The sequence below is a fragment of the Hippocampus zosterae genome, chromosome 12, assembly GCF_025434085.1.
Source record: "Hippocampus zosterae strain Florida chromosome 12, ASM2543408v3, whole genome shotgun sequence".
Classification (NCBI taxonomy): Eukaryota; Metazoa; Chordata; class Actinopteri; order Syngnathiformes; family Syngnathidae; genus Hippocampus; species Hippocampus zosterae.
Window position 1 is genome coordinate 7,916,931 of NC_067462.1, and position 20,612 is coordinate 7,937,542.

The window sequence follows — 20,612 nt, forward strand, 5'->3', positions numbered from 1 at the left end:
TATCATCACATTTCCCAGAATTCCATTTATTCACCCCAGAAGTTCTTTTAACGGATTCCAAAGGCGAATAATCAACGAAAGTCACTTTTTTTCCCTTATGCATGTATCATCTCAATATAAGCGCCACTAGAATGCATAATATGCAATACGTATTAAAACAAAAAGTAAGTACTGTACCATTCTGTAATTGTGGCCTGTTATGAGTAATGTGTCAACAGAAGAAGATTCTGGGTTGTTGTGGTCTTCGGATTGGTGCATTGAACAACAGCGAGCATTGCTGTGAGACTTTTCCCCTCTGTTCAGTATTCCGTTCTGGTTCCGTAAGGTTAAGTTGAACGGTTCCGTGTGGTTTGTCAGTGAATTAATCATGATGATTAATTGGCTTTCAAGTTAAATATCCAGTGAGTGGTGTCAGGCTGCCAGACATCAGGACCAAATTGACAGGTCTTTAAGGAGAAGCAGATTGATTTACACAGCCGCTAATGAATCCCCCCCCCCCCCCAATCACCCCCAACCCACCCCACCTTCACCCACAAAGGGAGCAAAGGTAAACAAGTCTTTTGCACCTCGGCCTCGAGCGAGTACTTTTCGGACTGAACTTCTGAGACCACGGATCAAGTTTTGCGAATTTTATGCTATGTGCAAATCTGGGTTGACATACGTTTTGTACCAGTCAGCCAAAAACGGTGGTCCAAACATAGCTCAAGGTCCCATGATTGCATCTGCATATCAACACTTTATGGTGAATTGTAATTCCTCTTAGCGTCACCGTTCAGTTATGAAACATTTCCTTTTCCGCACACTTTTTCAATTAATTATTACCAAAGCATGCCAGCATGCAAATCTGAGACCGTTGAAACAAAATGACAACTGGTGAACATAAAAACATTTGGAATACAACTGTAATATTAAGTATGAACATCTATGATGCTTTAGCTGAGGCTGTATTTTTCATATATTTTTCCAAGACAACCCCCGCCTCAACAATAAACCACATAGCCTTTACAGATTAACTTAATTTCGCGTTGTCTAAACTTTTGACTGGCCGAAGTGAACTTCCTTTCACGTATGTGCTTAATGTAATTAAGAGCTCAGTTGAGGTGTTATTTATGGTTTATATATTTTTGCAACAGGACGGTAAGGCAGTGGTAGTTCCAAAAATGTTAGGATCAGTAAATTGTCCATCTTTTCATCTATGTTACACAGGAAACTAATGGATGGATGCACAGGCATCTATTGGAGCGATAAACGTAAGCTTCTTTGCACCAGAGCAGCCGGTAGATGAAATAACCGTTTGCACTTGTTATTGTGAGATTTTGTTCATCTTGTGCTTTTTTTAAAAATTAAATATTCCAAATAGTTAACCTTGCGTCAAAACTTAACATGCCGAATGTCGAAGCCGGTTGCTGTTGCACGAGGAGGTCATGGCTGGTGAAAAACAGAGGCTTGTGTTTTGATGTTGCCTGCTACCTACTCTAACCACCTCCCCTCCCACTCCCCCCTGAGCTCCTCTGATCTATTATGCAGCTAATTAAAATACCCTCTCCACCTCCGCCTTAGCATCAGAGTCATGGTCAGACTCCTTTGTGTAGTACGGCTGGAAAACAATATCAATAACAACAACAAAAACAACAGTAGCCTTTGGTCCAAGGAGGAGAGGGGGAGGACGGTCTTTGATGATGCACATCAAAGACATGCATTGAATCGGGGCACGTTCTACATGCCAAGGTCCTCTCGCATCCCGCTTATGTGGCATTGGCACGTTGGGGCAGTCAATGGCAGAAGGTGAGCTGCGCAGTCTGCGGGATGCATCCTCAGAGATTCGAAGTCAACTTGTGGAGACAGCAATGGCCTGATGAGTGACATTGATCACTCTGAATGCAACTATCAAATCAGTGCTCCATCCATGTCCTACTGTGTTTGTCGTCATTGGGGTCCAAAGTGAGCTGGCTCCTATCCTTATAGACTGGTTACATATATAGACAACCATTGACACACACAATTGCACCGATGGACAATTTTGTGTAGAGCTGAGTGATATGACATTTTAAGTGTATATTGTGGAAAATATTACCAAGAGGATAAGGGAGCATACAACAGACCCCTGTGGCACACCGGAGGACACGGGGCATGCATGCGATATGAATGATTTGAGCTTGGTTTGGGCAGAGACGTAGGATCTGAACCGATGCAAGGGTGTGAATGCTCCCAATATTGTTTATTTATGGCTCGCGGCAGGACAGTGTGGTTGTAGATGGCACGTCTACCTCACAGTAGAGAGGTTATTTGTTCAAATCTCAGCTTGAACCCTCCTATCAATCCACAATTTCCTTATTTCCGTGAAAGAAGCCATCTGAGGAACCCAGTGGGCAACAGAAGGGCCCCTATGACTACATGGACCTCGGTGGGAAGGTTCACAGAGAATTCTGTCCATTCACCAATGGTGCTGTGCTGGCCAGCAGAGGCCCCTGGGGACACCTGCTGTTTGACTTGGCTCTCCACTCGCCGCTACTACACAGGCCTGCAGTTGTTTGTGGGCACAGGCTGCAGAGCTGCAGGTATTTCCTGAAATGTTTCTCTGTCATAAGCTATGCAAGTTAGGTGAGAGGCGGTTAAGCGGTCATTAGATGCAAGTATGGCAAGACAACACGTCGCCAGACACAATGTGATTTTAGTGCCGTTTTTGCACACACCTTCCCATGTGAATAAATAAACAGCAGCGCGGGCAATGGCAAAGTATGGCCTGTGGGTAGTCTCATCATGTAATCAAGTACAAGTACTTAGTTTTTATTGTGAAGAATTATTTTCTTACCTCATCTTTTATATTTCTGGCAGGTTTTATATTTGCTCCACTGCATTTCCTAAATAAAATGTAGACTTTGAGTGTAATGCGTTTCTCACGAGTATGTAAATCAGCATGTATTGTATTATATGTGAGGTACTCAAATGTGAAGAAATTGTTTGTTGACCCGATGCCTGGAGTTCAGCTGCAATTTGAGAAACCTTATGACTGTCGTGCTGCTCCGTCGTGCAATTGTCGCGCAATTTATGCCAACCCTGGCGAGTTTCTTGAAACGGGATCTGTTTTGGATAAACACGACAGCAGAAGGCAAGCTAAGACCATTGTTGTTCAAACAACAACAACATTGAAATTCTACAACATTAGCTGAATCAATTATTTGTTAATGGTACCATAAAGCTCCTCGGTGTGACGTTATACTCCAGTCCTTAACAGAAAAGCTTTCAGCCTGGTGTCAATTTTGCAAAGATTTTTCTAATCTCACTGCTTACAAAACGGTAAAGGGTAAGCGATCAAATGCTGATGGCCTCACATCTGTTCTAATGACACCTGAAATAAAAAAAAAAACAAGTGTATCGTGACTTTTCGGGCCACCTATATACACATATTTGGCATTAGCGTTCGACCACATTTAGCCTCCGATCCACCAGATGTTTCTCTCGTCTTTTCCGTCACGTCTGCATCAATATGCATACTTCGCTATTACCTTAATAAACACTTTCAGCAAAGCTAGTCATCTCTGCACACCTGCACAAACAGGTACACACATCGAAAAGAGTGAACGTTCTCCTCACTTCCCTCTTCTCCCTGTAAATATCTTCCTGCTATTTCTTGTCCGTTTGGCCCTTCTCAAATTATCTCTTGGGATTGATGGCGGTAATTTTCACGCATTAGTTCCCCGTTTCATGCATAATGGGTGGACCCACCAACGAGTTCGTGCAGTACATCTGTCCATCGAGTATCATTACCTACAACCCAGCAGGGGCACGTAATTGACAATTGTTCCTAATTAGCAAACATGATTGCACCCACTCTTTTTTCCTGTCCTGGAAGTCTCTTCATCAAGAGTGCTCGAGATTATCTAGAAGGCACAGTGTCCGAAGAAAATCTTACGGCGCTCTCTATACTACGTCACTCAGAAGCCAAATTTTATTCTTCGTAATGCAACATCTGTAAACATTTTTCTAAATACCAACACATTTGAACAGCTGGAAAATTTGAGGGAAATTTGGTGTAGTTTTTGGGCATGCTGGCGCCCATCCCAGCTGTCTTCGGGCAATAGGCGGGGGACACCCTGAACTGGTTGCCAGCCAATCGCAGGGCATGAATTTGATATTCTGTGCTTTTGGTCATTATACGTGTGTGAGTCTGTGTTTTGGTGTTTATAATAAATAAATAAATCTAAAATGCTGGAAATGGCTTCTTTAAGGATGCAATGCTAGCGATTGAACAAACATGACATTTTTAAGGTCTCCTGCAAAAAGGATTTTAGAGGGACAAAGATTCTGCCTAACAACAGCGGTGTTCACTTTAGCAAGATTAGCACAAAAAGCATGTTTCTTTGTTCCCCCCCCGCCCTCCCGGCATCCACATTCCCTCTCTTTAGAGTCATGCATCCCCACAAATTTCATTTTGAATCGATTTTCAAGGGATCTATTTTGCACAAAATAGCCGACTTGTATCGGCGGAGCTCAGAAACTGACAGTCTGCAGCTCAATCAAATTCACCAAAAATCACGTGACACTCCTAGTTGGACATTCAGAGATTGCGATAATTTGCTCTACTTTCAACCATCAAATTTTCAGGTGTGTTGGGCGCATGTCAAAGGAAATGCCTTTGGAATGCCGTAGCGCCCAGCAAGTTGGAGCGAGATGAACAAATTGTTAAACGAGCGCAACTAGGCGTCTGTTGGCACGAATATTAGGATACGCTCGTTTTTACGCTTGCGTGCAGCTGCATTTTCTAAGAGTATATATCGTTCCCAAATTTATCATCAGTGTTTGCTTATTCGTTGGCTGTACCGCTTTTTTTGTTTGCCTTAGTTCCACAATGTTTTTTTTCCTTCTTTTTCTGGTGTCGACGGTGATTTTATTTTATTTCTTTCCACTAGCATGGTCCTGTATTTCTCAGTGACTCGTACATGAATCTCACTGACAAAATTCCAAAACATGCAATCCAAATGAAAACCTTTGCCCTTTAGCGGAAGTCTGTACTGAGAGTCTAATACTGTATATGTGTCAGAAGAATAAACCAAAAAAATGTCCAAAATCATTCAGGCAAAGGCTAAATTTGTCATATGACTTCCTACTATTCGCGCTGCGTTTCCTAACCTCTGCAAACAAGGGCATGGCATTTGCATGCACCCTGACCGTTCCTCCATTTCCCCCCCGTTTCCCCTCGGTCTGAGCTCGACCAGCCCCGCTGAGCTCATCGCTCGCGCTGCGCGACGGAGCCTGCTTCTGATTTAAAGCGCCCCGTGGGGGGGGCATGTGTGGAGAGACTCATGCTGTGAAGTCTCTCTACGGCTGAAGGTCAAAACACACTCGTGAGCGCGACCACGGGATGACACGACAGCAGGCTGAATTAAAAGATGAAACCCAAGGAGTTCCCCCTCTGTGGCAATTTAGCTCAGTTCTTTATTTAAACACAACATTCACAAAACATTTTATGAACTCCCACCAGGGAAACTACAGTATGGCTTCTTCGCTATGGCAGCAAAAATAAAAATAAAAAAAATAGATATACTTATTCACAATGAACACAAGTAACTTCCCTCTACAATTATGGCTTATCCAAAAATTAAATATTTGTTTGCACCGGGGACAATATAATTTTACTTCCTGTTCTATGGTTATCATCACAATTTCCCTCTTATGATAACCTTCCAAAGTGGAATTTAGAAAAATGTCATAAAAGGGCAAATAAAAACCAAAACGAAAAATCCAGTTGCTTTGTATGACTGAAAAAAAATTTCTCTTGGAATTGTTCAGGGTTAATTTCCACCAAAACGTTTTCTATGAATTACAATTGCTAAGCTAGCAGACTAAATTCTTGCAATGAAAGATTAAATACAAAACAAAAATGCTAATATTGTCAGGAAACGTAACACCCCTAAAGCCTTTGTGCAATATTTCCGAATAAAGTTATGAATCTTCAACAGAAATGTGTCAAAGGTAAGACCAATAAAAGAACAGAAAAGAAGTCCAATGAAATATTGATTCATATTTTACAAAAATATAAAAAGAGGAGTGATTCTAAAACTGACTGATAAATTGCTTAAGATTCCACCATAGAATTTGCCACATTTCATTTTTTGTTGGCGAACCCACTAAACTCTTGTGGAAAATAAGCATATATATATATATATATATATATATATATATATATATATATAATGTACATTTTGATTTGATCACAACAAAATAGGCCGTATTTGCGACTCGTTACAACTCACTTTTGTGCGATATTAATCCAAAATTCTCACAAGAACAGGTTTCAAATATACACCATCCCTATAAAATCAACAACAACAAAAAAAAGGTCTGTGAACAACAAAAGAATTGACCTTTGCCAACCGGGCATGTATTTTGTGAAAAGATGTGAGTATTTTTTCCCTCAAAGTATCATTTGTAATTCGCATTTCCTGAAAAAAAATAGACTGAATGTGAAGTATGTACAAGCAGCACCAAAATCAAACAAAATAAGTCGTTTATTTGGCAGAGGTTAACTTCATAATTCGGGTGAAAGAAGGAAGTTGAAAGTGTGAGGTCTGTTTGCGTGAAAGGGTGACCTTGGTTAAAAAAAAAGGAACTTGCAAGTGTGGCAACCTTGGGAAAATATTGAAAACTATTGGTTTGACGCTCCACAAAATTTCATGAGATCAAGAAACTAATCGAGGTTAGCAGGTCCGTAATCATGCCAGTGACCATAGTATTTGTTTTTGTTGTCTGTTTTGCGTTTTACTGCGCTTCTTAATTACATTGTCTGACAACAAACATAAGCACAAACAAGAAAAAAACAAACATCTGTTTCTTTTGATAGGAAGCTCCGGGAGTCCAGATGAAGATTTCTTTTTTTCTCCCTGCCCTTTCCAATTTTTTTTTTTTTCTGAACATTTGCATATTTCAAAAGTCTATCCCCCCCCAAAACAGCCAGGGGGCCCAAAATGGCCGCCGACCCGCATGGCGAAAACTCAACTGAGAGCAAAAAAGACAAAAGAGAAAGTTCAACCGATTTGAGGATGATCTTTCATAAACAGCGATGCCAGTTAAGCGGACGGTGTCATGCTTATTAAGCGGAGTTTAATCGGCAAATTCGCTGCAGCTCTAACACATGGCGGAAAGAGAATGTAGCGAGAGAGAGAGAGACACAGGCATCAGAAGTCGGCCTCTTCACCCGGCTTCCTTCATGAATAACAAATAAGACGAGCAGCCAGCACAACACATGCAAAACATTACCGCGTCCCTGCACACTCATCTGGCTTCCTCAACATTCTGCCGCCGGACTTGGAAAGTGGTCTGCTGCTTTTGGAGCCGGCCACGCCATTTGTGGTTTGTTGTTGTTGTTTTTATTTCACAAGTTGAAGAAGTAGGATTTGAACATGTACACGGCACAATCAATCATTCAAGTTGAAAGATTCAAAATGAAATGCGAGCGATTCTTGATGAATGTTCTGTGAGTTTTTTACTTTGAAAAAAAATTTCAAAAACATTGTGTTAATGTTTTTTTTTTTTTAGTCCAATGTATAAGTACTTCAGGTTGGGTGTTCGATTATATTTAAGTTGATTAATGTCACATTTTGAGAGAAAAATTTGAATACTGAGTGGACACGCTTCCTTTTACTTTGCGCTTTAAAAACTGTAATTTTTCAAACTTCTAATGCTGTGAAATTGATCAACAAAACTATTTAGGAGTATTTTTTTTTCCACCAACAAGCTAACATCCCTTTGTCCAAATGGCAGCAATTTAGCCAATATTTCTAAACAAATGTTGAATTAATATAGATTTTTTTTGTTGCTCTCCATGTATCTTTTATTTTTAACTTGAAGACTTCATTTTAAAAGACCTGTTCGGTGCGTAAATTTAAATTCGAACATCATGGTGACATATTTGTAGTTGGATGTTGCCACGCTTCACGTGTCCACTCCGTCATGGTGAAATATCAATTTAAAAAAAAAAATTGGGATACTAAGTGGAGGTCAAGTTGTGGCAGCTTGACCGATTTGAAGTTTTTATAGCTAACGTCTACTCAATACAATGAATATCAAGTTCGATTTGCACGTTTTGGGGGTGAAATGGAAAGTCCCAAAGGCATTTCATCCATGAGCCACTATATAAACCGGACCCGAGACCATGCAAGTCAAACATGCAGCACAGTGAGTCCGCTCAACCGATACGTTTGGGAGAAAATGGTTCCCACAGGACGTTTATGTGTCATATCGTCCCGTAAACGGAAAAATCCTCCCTTGATGAATGTATTTCCAACTGTGCATTTGTGGCGGCTTTTAGCACTCTAGCAGTGAGGCGCAACTGTGTTCTTTCTTGACCACTTGAAAGGCAGAGCACATTAGCATGCGCGAGGCGTGCACACCTTGCTTGTGTCCAAAGCTGTGAGGATCCTTGAGAAAAGTTCCGGCTCGTATGCTATCTCATCTATCTATTTGTGTACTTTTTCTAAGAGACAAGCATCCAAAGTGCTGTTGTGTGAGACAGAGTGTATTTTTCTTCCCATTATCATCATTTTCCCACACAGCCACTCATCAGCCAAAGCCCAAAATAAGATGAATTGCTCTCTTTGAAAATGTTGTACTTTTCCCCTCAACTCCAAATTATTAGTCACTCACTCTATGAATTTTTCTATCGAAGCATCGAGCGAAGCACACAATGGTAAGAAGGGAATGCGCCAATGTCACCAATATGTGACCCGCAGCCTTAAAGGTGTAATAGCGCATTGTTACAGTATAAAAGAACAAAATATGGGACTCATTTAGAACATGTATGCGGTTACTTTTCGCAGACTAAAAACTTTTTGTTATTGGACTTTTTTTTTTTGCAATATAGAACAAGATTGGGGATACACTAATTGTGCAGGTATCCTCTTCACGTTGCTCACATGTCATTCCGACACGACTCGTGGCCTCTCAGGAGCCGCATATTGTGCATTGCTGTGATGTACGGAAACATTGAGACCGCTAATAGGAATCATCCAAATTCACCTTGGTGCAACTTTGAGCTTTTCTACTCTGCGTGCACCTTTAGCAGCACAACCTCGAAATGAATTCAAATGAAATTGATCTAAAACGTGGGTTCGATTCAGGCCATGTGAGCTATTATTTTGTCTCAACGTTTCAGCACTAATCTATTGGACAAAAAAAAAGAAGCAAACTTCAAAGATGAGCTCGTAAAGGAAAAACGATGCACTCTATTGCTACCAACTAATGAAGTAAATCGAATACTTTATACCACTGTAATGTTTTTCCCCACGTGGCTCACAACATCGAGGGGGTATTATCTTGGTATTGAGGAATTATGATGTAATGTATTCAAGCCAACACCTCATTTTTTTTTCCCCTTTGGGACACCTCTTATTAATGTTTTGCTTGTCTCATGTAGTTACATGACAAAATATTAGAAAAAGCCCTCAGCATGATGCAGTGTAGTTCTACACCACTGTAAACTGTAAAATTATCCAAGCTGTTAAATGAATGCCTCTAGTCAAAACTGATCAAAAGCTGACAGAAAAAAAGAGAGCACTTTGATTAGATCTGGCAGATTGTACGTGCGTGGCTAATTTTGTAGTCACCGGGGTTGGAAAGCAATAAGATGTTCATATTGTTATTGTCCAAGTGTAGAAAGTTTAGCGCGCTGACCAGATTGGTGTCCCTCGTACACGTACGCATCACTCCTCTCAGACTGAGCGTCCAATCAGCAAGGACTCAGCGGGCTAGTTTGCAGCTAATTGGCCGGAGATGGGAGAGGGAAGCTCGGCCGTAGTCGCAGTTAAACACATGTTCGCCTGCTTTGCTCCGTGGAGGATGCGCTTCGTCTCAGCGGGGAGTTTTCGACCTGATCATTTCATCGCGTTCTAAAAAAAAAAAAAAAAAAATCTAATTAGAAGACTAAGGGACAGACTTTTACGCACGTTCCAGGCAGGCACGCATCGAATAGTTCTGTGGATTATTCACGATTGGAGAAACTTTTTTTTTTCAAACTGTAACTTCTGCTGTCCCCCTTGATTTTTCAGTATTTTTTATGGCTGTTTTCGATATAAGGACTGTTTTTGCTCTTTTTTCACACGGTGCGTTTACGAGTGGATCCGGTTTTTAAAAGAGCAAGTTAAAAGAAAAAAAAGGCCAGATTTATGATTTGGGGGATGGCTACAGCCACCTCCAGCCCGTACCTAGCCAGCAGCAGGATTCTAACCGGCCCGGTCTCCCACTCTGACCGGAGAGGCGGTAGCATGCAGCCGGCAAACGGCGTGGTCACCTCGGTATCTTCCAGCGCGTTCAGAGGGGAACCCTCGGTCAAGATGGTGCAGAGCGAATTCATGCAAGGGGCCACCATGGTGTCCAGCAACGGGGGGCATATGCTAAGTCACGCCCACCAGTGGGTCACGTCGTTGCCGCACGCCGCAGCCGCGGCCGCTGCGGCTGCGGCGGCCGCAGCGGCCGCTGCCGAAGTCGGCGCGGCGTGGCCGGCCAGCTCCCAGACCCAGGAGATGAAGAGAGGCGGCGGCGGCGGGAGGGAGGACCTCCACTCGGGTGCTACTCTGCATCACCGCGGCTCCCATTTAGGGGGCCATCAAGCGCAGCCTGGCGGCTGGGTGGGCACCATCAACATTAGCGAGGGTCAGACGCAGCCGCCGCACCAGCAACAACAGCAGAGCCTCGTTTACTCCCAACCCGCCGCTTTCACTGTCAACGGGATGCTCAGCACCCAGAGCCTCATGCACCCAAGTTCGCTCTTGCGTGGGGACTCCCCAGAGCTGGAACACCCTCATCACCACCACCACCACCCCCACCACCACCATCATCACCCTCACAATCATCATCCTCATCACCAGCACGCGCACCATCAGCACCAGCATCATCATCAGCATCATCACCAAGAGGCGCACTCGGATGAGGACACCCCGACCTCGGACGACCTGGAGCACTTCGCCAAGCAATTCAAGCAGCGTCGCATCAAGCTGGGTTTCACGCAGGCCGACGTGGGTCTGGCACTGGGCACGCTCTACGGCAACGTCTTCTCGCAGACCACCATCTGCCGGTTCGAGGCGCTGCAGCTGAGCTTCAAGAACATGTGCAAGCTGAAGCCGCTGCTCAATAAGTGGCTGGAGGAGGCCGACTCGAGCACCGGCAGCCCGGCCAGCATCGACAAGATCGCCACGCAGGGACGCAAGAGGAAAAAGCGCACGTCCATCGAGGTGAGCGTCAAAGGCGCGCTGGAGAGCCACTTTCTCAAGTGCCCCAAGCCGTCGGCACAAGAGATCAACGGGCTGGCGGACACGCTGCAGCTGGAGAAGGAGGTGGTGCGCGTGTGGTTCTGCAACCGCAGGCAGAAAGAGAAGCGCATGACGCCGCCCGGGCTTCCGCGAAGCCCGGACAACGCGTACTCGCAGGTGGGCAGCTTGGGCGCGGATACGCCGCCACCTTCCCTAGACTGTAAGAGGATGTACAGCGACACGTGAACGCCGCACCAAATCGCCCAAACTTTATTTTTCTCTTTGTTTTTGCCTCACTTCAGCGTTTTGTTACGAGCTCCAATGTGTGTCCTGTGATCGTTATGTGTGCGCGCCCGCGCGCGTGTGTGTATGCGAGTGTGTAAATTCAAAGCAGCACAAAAAGTCCATTTTTATGCATCATAGTGAAAAACATAAGTACAAACATTAAAGCCGACTTGCTTTAATTTAGCACTGACTTGTTCCCGAATCCCCCACCCCCACCCCTTCCGCCCCCATTAGGTTACTTCCACTTGTGCTTTTAGTAGACATACAGTTCTAGCAACTGTTTCATTGTTTTGCTTTTCTTTATTATTGAGATACATGTTTTTTTTCCAATACAAAACATTCCTTTACATGTACAAGTCAAGTGTGTATTATTGTGTGATACTTTGCACTATTTATTTCCCCCCTCATTCTTACAGTATTTCCAGTGAAAAAAATGAATTATTTAATAAATTGGACTGACATGGAAGATGACACGTGAGTTGAACATTATTACACATGTGCGCGCATTTTGTTCTAATGACCCAGCTAAATGTTTTCTGCATCTATATGTTTTTGTATCTATCTATCTGTCGATCTATCTATTCGTCTATCTACAATCAGGCCGAATTTAGAAATTTTTTTTTGCACTGCAGCAACATCAATTTTTAAAAAAATCTATAGGCCTAAATCACACATCTACTGCAAATGCATGTTGACGTTGGTACTGCTCAACATTTATTACAAGTATTATCCAAAAACAAACAGTATTAATTCGATACGGCTATAAAGGAAAACATTTATATTAGGTGTAGCCCTGTAAAAAACAAAAAAACTGTTTGAAATCACAGAAATCTGATAACGATGATGTTGAGAATTGATGATGGCGATGATGAGATGATCATTTGAAGGAGGTGTGTTGGAGGAAGGAAACATCTCAAACATGCAGGATAGTGGCCCTGGAAGACCAGAGTTGTTCTAAATTATACTAAACCGAAGTTTGTGTCCATCAACAAACCCAAGCTAACAATTTGCAGTGGTCAGCTTAATCCTGTTATCGGGTTACAGGGTGCATGAAAGGGTGAACAGTCTTTGTCGTGACATTTCACGTTTTTGAGGCTTCATATCGCATTAACAAAGAAATTGAATGTATAGTACACAGGTCATTAATATGTGTGAAAACATGCAGGGAAACAGACAAAAAGAGTATGAGCATCAACGTGCTGTTGACCAAAGAAGTCTTTCGCACTAAGCCAAATAATGCAAATTGCACAGTTAATACGGTACTGACATTTTGAGTAGTTAGTGTAAATACCACAGCTTGAATTGCATTTAACTTGCAGATGGAATCTATATTCATCCAGCATATGAGCATGTATTCAAGTAGTCTATTGTGGCACCCAACATTTACAAACAGTTATTTTTTTTCTTAAAGCAGATCTTAATCCTGACATGTACCGTACTGCAAGACTCACTCAAGCTACACAGCCCGTGAACCGGAGCATCAAATTTGACCAGAACAAATAATACCTCAGATGAACAAGTCCAGAAACATGTCACGGACAAAATCCTCATCATGATAAACATTTGTTCGATCACGAAAAATAAAATGGGCCCTAATAGTGATCCCAATTCATGCCGTCTTCATTTTTGCCATGTGGTTGGTGGTGGAAACGTCCGAGGCCCAAAAATGAAATAAATATATGCAATACAGTAGACAAAATTCAGAAATACAGTATGACTTGTTAAAAATGTAAATATGCCGTTTGGCTTCATGTCATAAAAAGATGGTCCTTGAGTCACTCTGAGAACAAAAAAGAAGTCAGCGGGATCTTGAACATTCTCTATTCAGGTTCCAGCAGTCAGGAATGCCTTACCCAGAAAAAATGAGAGTGACTACATCAGTAGAAATGTTGAAACCTCGACTTAAGACTATTTGGTCCACATTCTATGAATTATATCTTATGGTAAATGTTGCCCTCTCGGCTTTCATTGCAGACGGGACTTCCTGGAAGGGGGATCCCTCCATCAGTTTTTTTTCTTTTCCTCTGAATCGGAATGGGTTTTCTCTGAGGCTTTCCTTGGCCGGATGGGAGGGTGTCGACCAATGGAAGTCGTTCATTTTTGTGAAATGTGGTCTAGCAAAGCCCTTTGAAACTCTGTTTGCGACGAAAGGCTGTGTGAATTAGCTTGTCTTGACACACTATTGAATGAGAAACTGGTGCATAAGTTACCAGTGCCATTTAAAGCGATCGTTAATTTAAATAAGGTACTTTGGTCCGTTGTGTTTGCTCCACATGGAATAAATTCACTCGAAATATAACGTACTTTGGGCTCTAGTTTTGTAGGCAGTGCATATGCACTCGGGTGTTAAAATTAATGCATTTTGATTTTCATGCAGGTGTGAGTCTCCTTGAGCATGTGTGGGAATTTTTTCGCACTGAGGGCATTTTCTTTTCCAAGCCACAAAATAGACGAAATATTATACCAGCCGAAAGCAGGTCTAAGTTGTGGCGTAGATGGTGGAATGTGATTTTGGTGGTTTTGATCGAGGTGTAAGCAGATGTATTCTGAGCTCTGCGGACATATGTGGCGCAGTTCCTTATGAATTTCCTTTGCCCGCATCAATCTCCTGCATGGAGATTCATGCTTCTTCCATGTAGACCGGGTGTCTCTCCTGCACTGAATTCAAAGGAAATCCATTGGCTGGGTTTACTCCCACGACGGCGCAAACACCCGTTACAAACTGCGAATGAAAATAGCAAAAGAAAAAAAACTCCACCCATGCCTACAGTCAGACAATGCTTTCCACTAGACTAGTGTGCTGGATACAAAATTAGGCCTCTTTCTGTTTCTTTAAACTCCATGGTAGATGCCAGTTTTACAGGTCCCACGCCTACCCTGCAGTTGGCAAAAATTCCGCCACATATGAGGGTATCAGTACTTCAGGAAAACTGCAGTGAAATTTGCATTTACGGCATTTACTCAAAAGGACACATGACACAAAACATGTGTATGCACGACAAAAAGTGTTCATATCGATCGCCATTGCCTCGCTGTGCTCTTCTAAGTTGTGCTCTTTTCTGCATTTTGATGTGAGGCTGCCTGCATTCATGCACAATCCTGTGCCAGCCAGCAAAGTTCAGCACTCCCAGCTAGCAGGTCAACGCGCTAGCGGTTGCCAAGGTGACAGAGTGACACCAGACAGCAGATCTTAGGCTACATGTGATGGATAATGGCGGTGCGTGCTTCCTCACTCCGATTAATACTCACACACATACACACACGCATCACAACTAAGTGAAAGAATCTTACCGATGAAAACTGGAAAAGTCGAGCCAACAGGAAGCAGAGGTTGCTGCCAGAAAGGAATCAACAATCCTATATGTTAATATTTGAACTCGCACAGTATATACCAAGAAATGGCTTGGCAGGCTATCACGATAGCTGTGGTTTATAATAATACTAATTTCATTACCAAAATTTTCCAAGAAGTTGCAAGTTTTGATAAAGTAAACCGGATGCCCTTCCTGACACAAACTGCAATTTTTAATCCAGGTTTAAGACTGGGATTGGCATATTGTGTAAAGCAAAGGCGCCAAATTCAAAGCCCAGGGTCCAGATCTGGCCCGCCGCATCATTTTATGTCCCATGAAAGCAAATCATGTGCGTCACTGTACATGATCATTTCTAAAATCGATATCAAAAATTTGAATTGCCATATGTGATAAATGATAACATTGAGATTTTGCAAGATTTTTTTTTTGTTCGCCTTTTTACACTAACTTGTACAATAATTGAACAAATGAGCATCTTTGACCTCTGATTTGATTCGGATGAGTTACGATATGACTAATGACACTCATTCCTGTTGTCTCCCTAATGGGAGATTTTTCTTTCTTTTAAAGTTTTACTTTATTTTACCTTTATAAGACAGTGGAAGGATATAATGAGAATTAAACTTTTACCTGGCCAAACCAAAATCGTTTTCATGAATCAAGAATTGACTAATCAGTACTCAAAAAGTAGCTTTTGGTTACTTAGTGAGTGGTTGACCCCGTTGTTAAGTAAAGTCTCTCTGTTTGATTACCACACTGTGAAACAAGTCTTTCTCTGAGACACCTACCATAAAGTTCCACTGAGGCTTGCACATTCCCCAATGTTTTTAATTATTTGCACATAGCCCAGACCAGAGTGCCGAACTACCTCGAGCGTGCTACCATTGATTAACACCTTCCTTGTAGTTTCTAAACTGAGTCTCATAACTGGAAGCTCGAGTCACAAGCGGCAGTTTGTCAATACAAGACCCAGAAAGTGTAGAAGTTGTGCAAAATGTCCTAAATGTAACTCTCTGTTCCATGTGTGTGTGTGCGTGTATGTGTGTGGTTTTTTTTTTGCACTCTCAATATTCTGATTTAAGGAGAGGAACATTTTTCACGCAGGCAGACTGGCGTGTTTGCTTTTTAGGCCAATGATGGAGTGTCGACGTCTAGGCAGAGGTGTGGAATAAAAAAAATTAATTCTCCCTCCCTGCAAGCTTGCCAGTGGACGTGATGTGCATGCATGCGTCACATCAATGGAGTGGAACTGAGGTGGGCACGTTCAACACACGGGCACGGTGCCACTTTAGACCGAGAAACACAAAACTTTTCATGAAACTGTCAATAATTGCAATTCAATAATGGTCTGAATTTCAGACCATTATTTTCAGACTCTGAAAACATCTTCGTGGGTGTTATTTTGCACATCTGTCCCGTTGTCAACGGTTACTGCTGAACCAAATAATACTGTATATAGTGCAATGCCGCCATCTATTGGACAGAATTGTTATAGCATGTTATTTTAAAACAAACTCAATTATTGCACCGCTTGATCGTTAAAAGTTCTATTTTAAAGTAAAGTTGACAGACAGGCGAGGGAGGGTTAGGCGGAAGGGCCTGAAATATTTTTGAATGCATTTTATTTCCTTTAATTTACAATTTCTCACTAATATCAAAACTATTTTTACAATGAGTAATTGTAACAAAAATCATGAGTATGACACACGATATTTTTTAAAACGAAGAAGTAAACGATTTCAAATATATGATAACTACTATCGTACTGTCAAACAACTACAAAGAGTAAACATACATTTAAAATGCGCCCGTTTGACTACTTTGGCGTCCAATTACTAAAAATAAAAACAAACTTTGAAAAAAACCCAACGACAAACAAGTTAGTTTACTACTTGCTTGTGTTGGTATTGATTTTTTTTAAAATTAAAGCTCGTACTGTTCCTTTAAATCGGCATCCACCTGCTTCTGCTTCTTGTGGCGTCTGCGTCGTCTGCAATCCGCACGATGACGACCGAGCTCGCTGTGAAACGTTCTCCTCGGGATATTTTTCTTCATCGTTAGTTGAGATTTTCGGTATGCCATGGAGAAAATCCCGTCACTGCACGTATGGGTGAAAAGGTGGGCCAGGATGCTGTCACTGTGACCGGTTCAAGGTGGGTCTTTTTTATTTTTATTTTTTTAATTTTATTCGAATACATTGCTCCATTTAGGTGCTATTACCTCTTTCTCTACTTTGCTGAACGACCAGGATTTATGATGATAACAATAATCTTAATAATAATAATATGGACAAAAATAGGGACGTCAAGGCCATCATGAGCACAACCCTGCATTATTGTGTTGACTACATTTCATGTAGGCACAGCTACTAAATCCTCCCAAAAACATTTTTAGATGACATCATCCTAAGCAATTTCACACGCGTGTATTTTATTCCCATAAATGATTAACAAGCTCTAAAGAGTAAAAAGACGAATAAACATAGAAGGTGAGCATCTGATGTGAATTCAACATCAACGTGACATCAAAATCCAACCTTCAACATCAAATGGATGTCACGTGCCCGCTGGTTTGTACCGTTCGAGTCGAACAAGATCAGGTGACCTTGTGCGTAAGATTAAAGTTGGCAGTAGTAGGCTGTGCTATCGAATATATTTGGTCGTGGAAGCACGAGTGTATGGGATGCTTGTTGCCATGGTGCTGCTAACCCTGTTGCCATAGCAACAGGCAGCAAAACTATGCAGCGCTAAATCGGAGAGGGGTTCGTATAAGAATGTCGCCATTGTAACGGCACGATTTGTCATTTTTATTCTTTGTTTTGATGTGTGGTGATTTTCAACCTCCCCTTCAGTGACCAATGAGCGTTCCTTGCCCGCTGCAGCGAATCTCACTGTGCTCTATTTTATCGATGTGTTTCAGATGGGTTTCCGACTCTTGCTATGCCCCTGACAGTGACCGCACATTTCATCCACATTGGTATTCTCGGATAAAGTGTCACAATGTCTTTTTGCAATGAAAGCCTGCTGGAAGAATGTAACTTGGTGGAGCCGGACGACACCTTTCAGGGCACAACTAGCCCCCCATCCGAACCTGGAACTCCTCTCATATCGGTCACCCTGCGTGTAACTCTGGCCGCCATCATGATCTTCATGATCACCATTGGTTTCCTGGGCAACTCCATCGTGTGTTTGATTGTCTACCAGAAGCCGGCCATGCGCTCCGCCATTAACCTGTTGCTCGCCACGCTGGCCTTCTCCGACATCATGCTCTCGCTCCTTTGCATGCCCTTCACCGCCGTCACGCTGGGAAGCGCCGACTGGAGCTTTGGGAGCGGATTTTGCCGCGCCTCCATCATGCTCTATTGGCTCTTTGTCCTGGAGGGCGTGTCCATACTGCTCATCATCAGCGTGGATCGCTTCCTCATCATCGTGCAGCGTCAGGACAAGTTGACCCCACACAGGGCCAAGGTTTTGATCGCGGGCTCGTGGCTGCTTAGCCTCTGCGTGTCCTTACCGTCCATCGTTGGCTGGAGGACGGGCACGGCGGGAGTAGGCGACGTCTGGGTGCCGCAATGCGTGCTGGGATACAGCGAGTCCGTGGCCGACCGCGCTTACACCGTCCTCCTGGCGGTGGCGGTCTTCTTTGCCCCCTTTTCGGTCATGCTCTATTCATACATGTGTATCCTGAACACGGTGCGCCGCAACACCCTGCGCGTCCACAGCCACGCCAGCGAGCCCTCCTGCTTGCCGGCCCTCAACCAAGTCAGCAAAATGAGACTCATCGGGCTGCAGAGACCCCCGCAGATTAAAGTGGACATGAGCTTCAAGACCCGCGCCTTCACGACCATCCTGATCCTCTTTGTGGGCTTCTCCGTGTGCTGGCTGCCCTACACCGTGGTCAGCCTGCTGGCTGTCTTCAGCCGCCAGTTCTACTACAGCCCCGCTTTCTACCCAATCAGTATAGGCGCCCTGTGGCTCAGCTACCTGAAGACGGTTTTCAACCCCATCATTTACTGTTGGAGGATCCGAAAGTTCCGGGAAGCCTGCCAGGAGTTTGTTCCCAAGAGCTGCCGCCTGTGTCCCAGGATGGGCAGCCGCAGCCGAAGAAGAGTGCGACCCAGCAACATCTACGTCTGTAGCGAGACTCAGTCGGCTGTGTGAAGGACACAAAATGACGTGGGATTCTGGCGGCGATCTTTTGTTTTTGTCTCAGATCAATGTACGTGTGCAACGACCAATGCGGACCGAAACATTTTTGACTGGTTTATGTCGTTCAAATAAAATTGTTCGGATGTACTGCCAAGCAGTTTGAACGTATCGGCCAAGTCAACGTATCAGTGGGGCGGAGGCCACTGATGCCCATGAGCAAGTCAGCCCATGAAATGATACGTGAACGAGGTAATGACTTGCACATTTGCGATTGTGTGCGTGCGCAAATGACATCAAATGTTTATAGCGTGGAGCCTACCTTTCACCACGATATTCGAACGACTTAACCAAACACGTTCAAACGACTTTGCCAGGACATTCGGACGACTTTGCAGTATGTTCAGATGTCACAGGCCAGTAGAAAAAAAACAAACGTTTACTTCTGCACAGATCTGATAGCCAACATGCCGGCAAAACAAATTCATCTCGTCCAATGTCAACATCTCTCTTGTTTGTGAACCTTGCATCATTGGTGAGTTGTTGTTTTGTACAATGAGTCACAGAGGCGTTAATGGATGAGCATTCCACTGGTTGAGTGATTGTTATTATTTCAATATTATTTTTCATGGGAGAACCTTGCTATAGGGAGAGACTGACTTCGGCGCAGACACGGTGATGGTGTGAATGTCAATGTTTAAATGGGTGTGTGTCTCGATGACGTGACTGGTCACCACACTTCATTCCGCCTTTTGCTGGAAGTCCCCAGGGCCAGGTTCAAGCTCACCCATGACTCAAATGAGGAAAAATGGTGTGGGGAAAATAGATGGATGGACGAATCTCTCGATGAATGTTTCATACTGCTGGACCAATGTTGAGAAAGGATTTTGTTCGGGCCGGACAACCCTGACTTCAAATTACCATGACCGCGATGACTGAGAATGGCACACAGTCAGATAACAAAAGATTTACTTTTGGTGTTTAATTTCACACTTGACTGGTGGACTGGTGGTCTCCCCTTTAGGGCGCAATGACTAAACAGGAAGTTCCACACAGGTGACAAAATTCATAATGGTCAATAAATCATTTCTTTTGCCCATGCCTACTGGTGATCATTATCATGTCAGTTATGTTTCTCATCCCCCCCCCCCCCCCCCAAAAAAAAAGGGTAAATATTGTCCAGTGATGTCCTCAGACATTGGTTCATGAAAACAATGTTTATTAAGATGTAAAAAAAAAAAAAACTTGGATAAATCATGGATTACCGAGAATGGAAACAGACAAATAAATATGAATTCCAAAGGATTCAATGTGTGTGTTGTGGCAAAAATACAATAAAACATTGCGGTCATCCACTTCCACAATGTAAACAGAGTGGCCACATGATGTGAATATATTGCCATGTTGCTGGGATACGACAGACATATCTTTCCTACGGGTGTTCACTTCACTAAGAACTCTTGAAGCGGGTGAATCTACCAGAGTGAGGATAATTGTGAATAAACTGAAATATTTTGATTTGCTACTATGGATGTGAAGCCTCCACAAACTGGAAGTTGTTAACGTAGAATAATTCACTCATTTCACTCCCTTGTTTTGAATAGTAGCAAACGTACAAGAAATAA

General features: G+C 43.1%; 2 protein-coding genes and 1 long non-coding RNA gene across 3 annotated transcripts in view; 2 read left to right on the forward strand and 1 right to left on the reverse strand.

The window, feature by feature from the left end:
- The window catches only part of LOC127611648 (uncharacterized), a 127,271-nt gene that overhangs the window by 65,106 nt on the left and 41,553 nt on the right, over nucleotides 1–20,612 (reverse strand). The gene's annotated exons all lie outside the window — the stretch shown is intronic.
- On the forward strand, nucleotides 9,797–12,091 carry pou3f3a (POU class 3 homeobox 3a). The gene has a single exon (XM_052082268.1). The coding sequence runs from the start codon at nucleotides 10,161–10,163 to the stop codon at nucleotides 11,487–11,489; it is 1,329 nt and encodes a 442-aa protein (XP_051938228.1). The 5' UTR covers nucleotides 9,797–10,160; the 3' UTR covers nucleotides 11,490–12,091.
- On the forward strand, nucleotides 16,798–19,425 carry gpr45 (G protein-coupled receptor 45). Its single transcript, XM_052082273.1, has 2 exons — nucleotides 16,798–16,995; nucleotides 17,762–19,425. The coding sequence occupies exon 2, from the start codon at nucleotides 17,842–17,844 to the stop codon at nucleotides 19,000–19,002; it is 1,161 nt and encodes a 386-aa protein (XP_051938233.1). The 5' UTR covers nucleotides 16,798–16,995; nucleotides 17,762–17,841; the 3' UTR covers nucleotides 19,003–19,425.